This window comes from Octopus bimaculoides, chromosome 18, assembly GCF_001194135.2.
Source record: "Octopus bimaculoides isolate UCB-OBI-ISO-001 chromosome 18, ASM119413v2, whole genome shotgun sequence".
Classification (NCBI taxonomy): domain Eukaryota; kingdom Metazoa; phylum Mollusca; class Cephalopoda; order Octopoda; family Octopodidae; genus Octopus; species Octopus bimaculoides.
In genome coordinates this window covers 14006338-14008107 of record NC_068998.1, presented here as the reverse complement: position 1 = coordinate 14008107, position 1770 = coordinate 14006338, and the positions used below count along the sequence as shown (strand labels likewise).

Genomic DNA, 1770 nt, shown 5'->3' with positions numbered 1-1770 from the left:
ACCCCCCCCCCATCTCCACCATCCCCACCATCATCATTATTCATGAGTTCGACGGTTTGGCAGGATCCGACAAATTGCAGGATTGTGTTGAGCCCCAATATCTACTTTGGCATGGTTTCTATGATTGGATGCCCTTCATAGCGCCAAGTGGGTCCTTTATTACACATGGTGCTGGTACTAGTAACTTGCAAGACAAAGTAAAACGGAAAAGGCCCCATAACTGTATTAAATGAAAATTCTCTCTCTCTCTCTCTCTCTCTCTCTCTCTCTCATATAATAATATACATCATCTCTGTTTCTCTTTCAGCCCCAACAAGAGAGTCATGCCTTTGGCTTGTAGCTGAATTGGCATCATTTTACCTTGGACAAGAACAGAACAGTCATAGAGACGGACAGTTCACTAAGAAGCTACACAGCTTGATCGATGACTACCTTCTCCCCCAGTATGTGCAAGTAGAATATTCCATTAGTTCCAAATTAACTGTATTGTTGTAGCAATGTCATCTTACTCTGGATGGATAAAAGCATTATAACCCAACAGATTGTGTGTGGATGGGAGGAAGATGATCATTATTTGAATCCTGTTGCAGCTCTTACCAATTGACCTGGATTCCTTAGTTGTTAAGATCATACTGCAAAATAAATTCCACCACCATTTCTACTGGCATTACTGCTGCTGCCACCACTAAAATCGCCACCGCCACCACCACCATCAGCCATTAGATAACATATTTAATTTGTACTTAAATACTTGATTAGTTTAGGTCATTGAAGGTCAAATGACAGATTCGCACCTTTGATCAAGTATGAAATGTTGCTCTATCTACAAATAGACTGGTAGGTGAATCAACTGGCATCCTAATTAATGCGTTAACTAGTTATGACTTCTTATAAAAGTAGAAGCATACTTTTTTTTTTTTTTTTTTTCTCACTCCCAGACAAAAGAGTAGAAGCAAAAAGTCAATATTCTCTTCTCACAAACTTATCCAAACTTACGGATTTCATTGAATAATTTCTGCTGATAGGGACCACCACTAATTTTCTTAGGCATGATTGTGCTTCCCAACCACATAGTTCCACTGAGTAGCATTTTGTGCAAAGGTCTTCTATAGCCCTGTGCTGATCAGAGCCTTGTGAGTGGAATTGTGGACAGAAACTAAAAAAAGCTCATTGTGTATGCATGTTTGTGCATGTGTGTGTGAGTGTGTTTGTATGTCCTTGTCTTTATATTTCTTGATTGTTGTAAGTGAATGTCATTCATTTTCAATGTTCTACAAAAATATGCCTGGCCATGGAGAAAACAAGGGTTAGTGACAGGAAGGGTATCCAGCTATAGAAAATCTGCCTCAGTATACTCTATTTGATCCATGCAAGCATGGAAATGTGGACATTATGCTGCTGATGATGATGATGAATGATGAATGAAGACTTATTGAAGTATGTGCTCACAGCAGTTGGTGAGGGCGTAGTGTATGTGAGATGATTGGGTTGATGATGACAGTGGTAAATGTTATATGTTATTTGATTTAGTCTATAGAATGCAATGTTATTTGTTACATTCTTTTGTAGATGTGAGCAGATCCTGCTTGATCAAGATCCTCTACCAAGCTATGCCCTCAAACTGTTTGGTGTTCTATTGGACCACAGCCCTGGTTTTATAAAATATATTGAAAAACATTGTCTAATTACTGTCATTTTTCAAGTTTTGATTGTGAGTAACAATTTCATACTTAATTCATGTGTGTGTATATATATATATATATATATATA

General features: G+C 37.9%; 1 protein-coding gene across 1 annotated transcript in view; it reads left to right on the top strand.

Moving 5' to 3' along the window:
• LOC106878544 (serine/threonine-protein kinase ULK4) overlaps positions 1–1770 on the top strand; it is a 44070-nt gene that overhangs the window by 34085 nt on the left and 8215 nt on the right. The window contains exons 24-25 of the mRNA XM_052974536.1: positions 308–443; positions 1570–1711. Of these exons, the coding sequence (XP_052830496.1) occupies positions 308–443; positions 1570–1711 (278 nt within the window). The remainder of the gene's footprint in view (positions 1–307; positions 444–1569; positions 1712–1770) is intronic.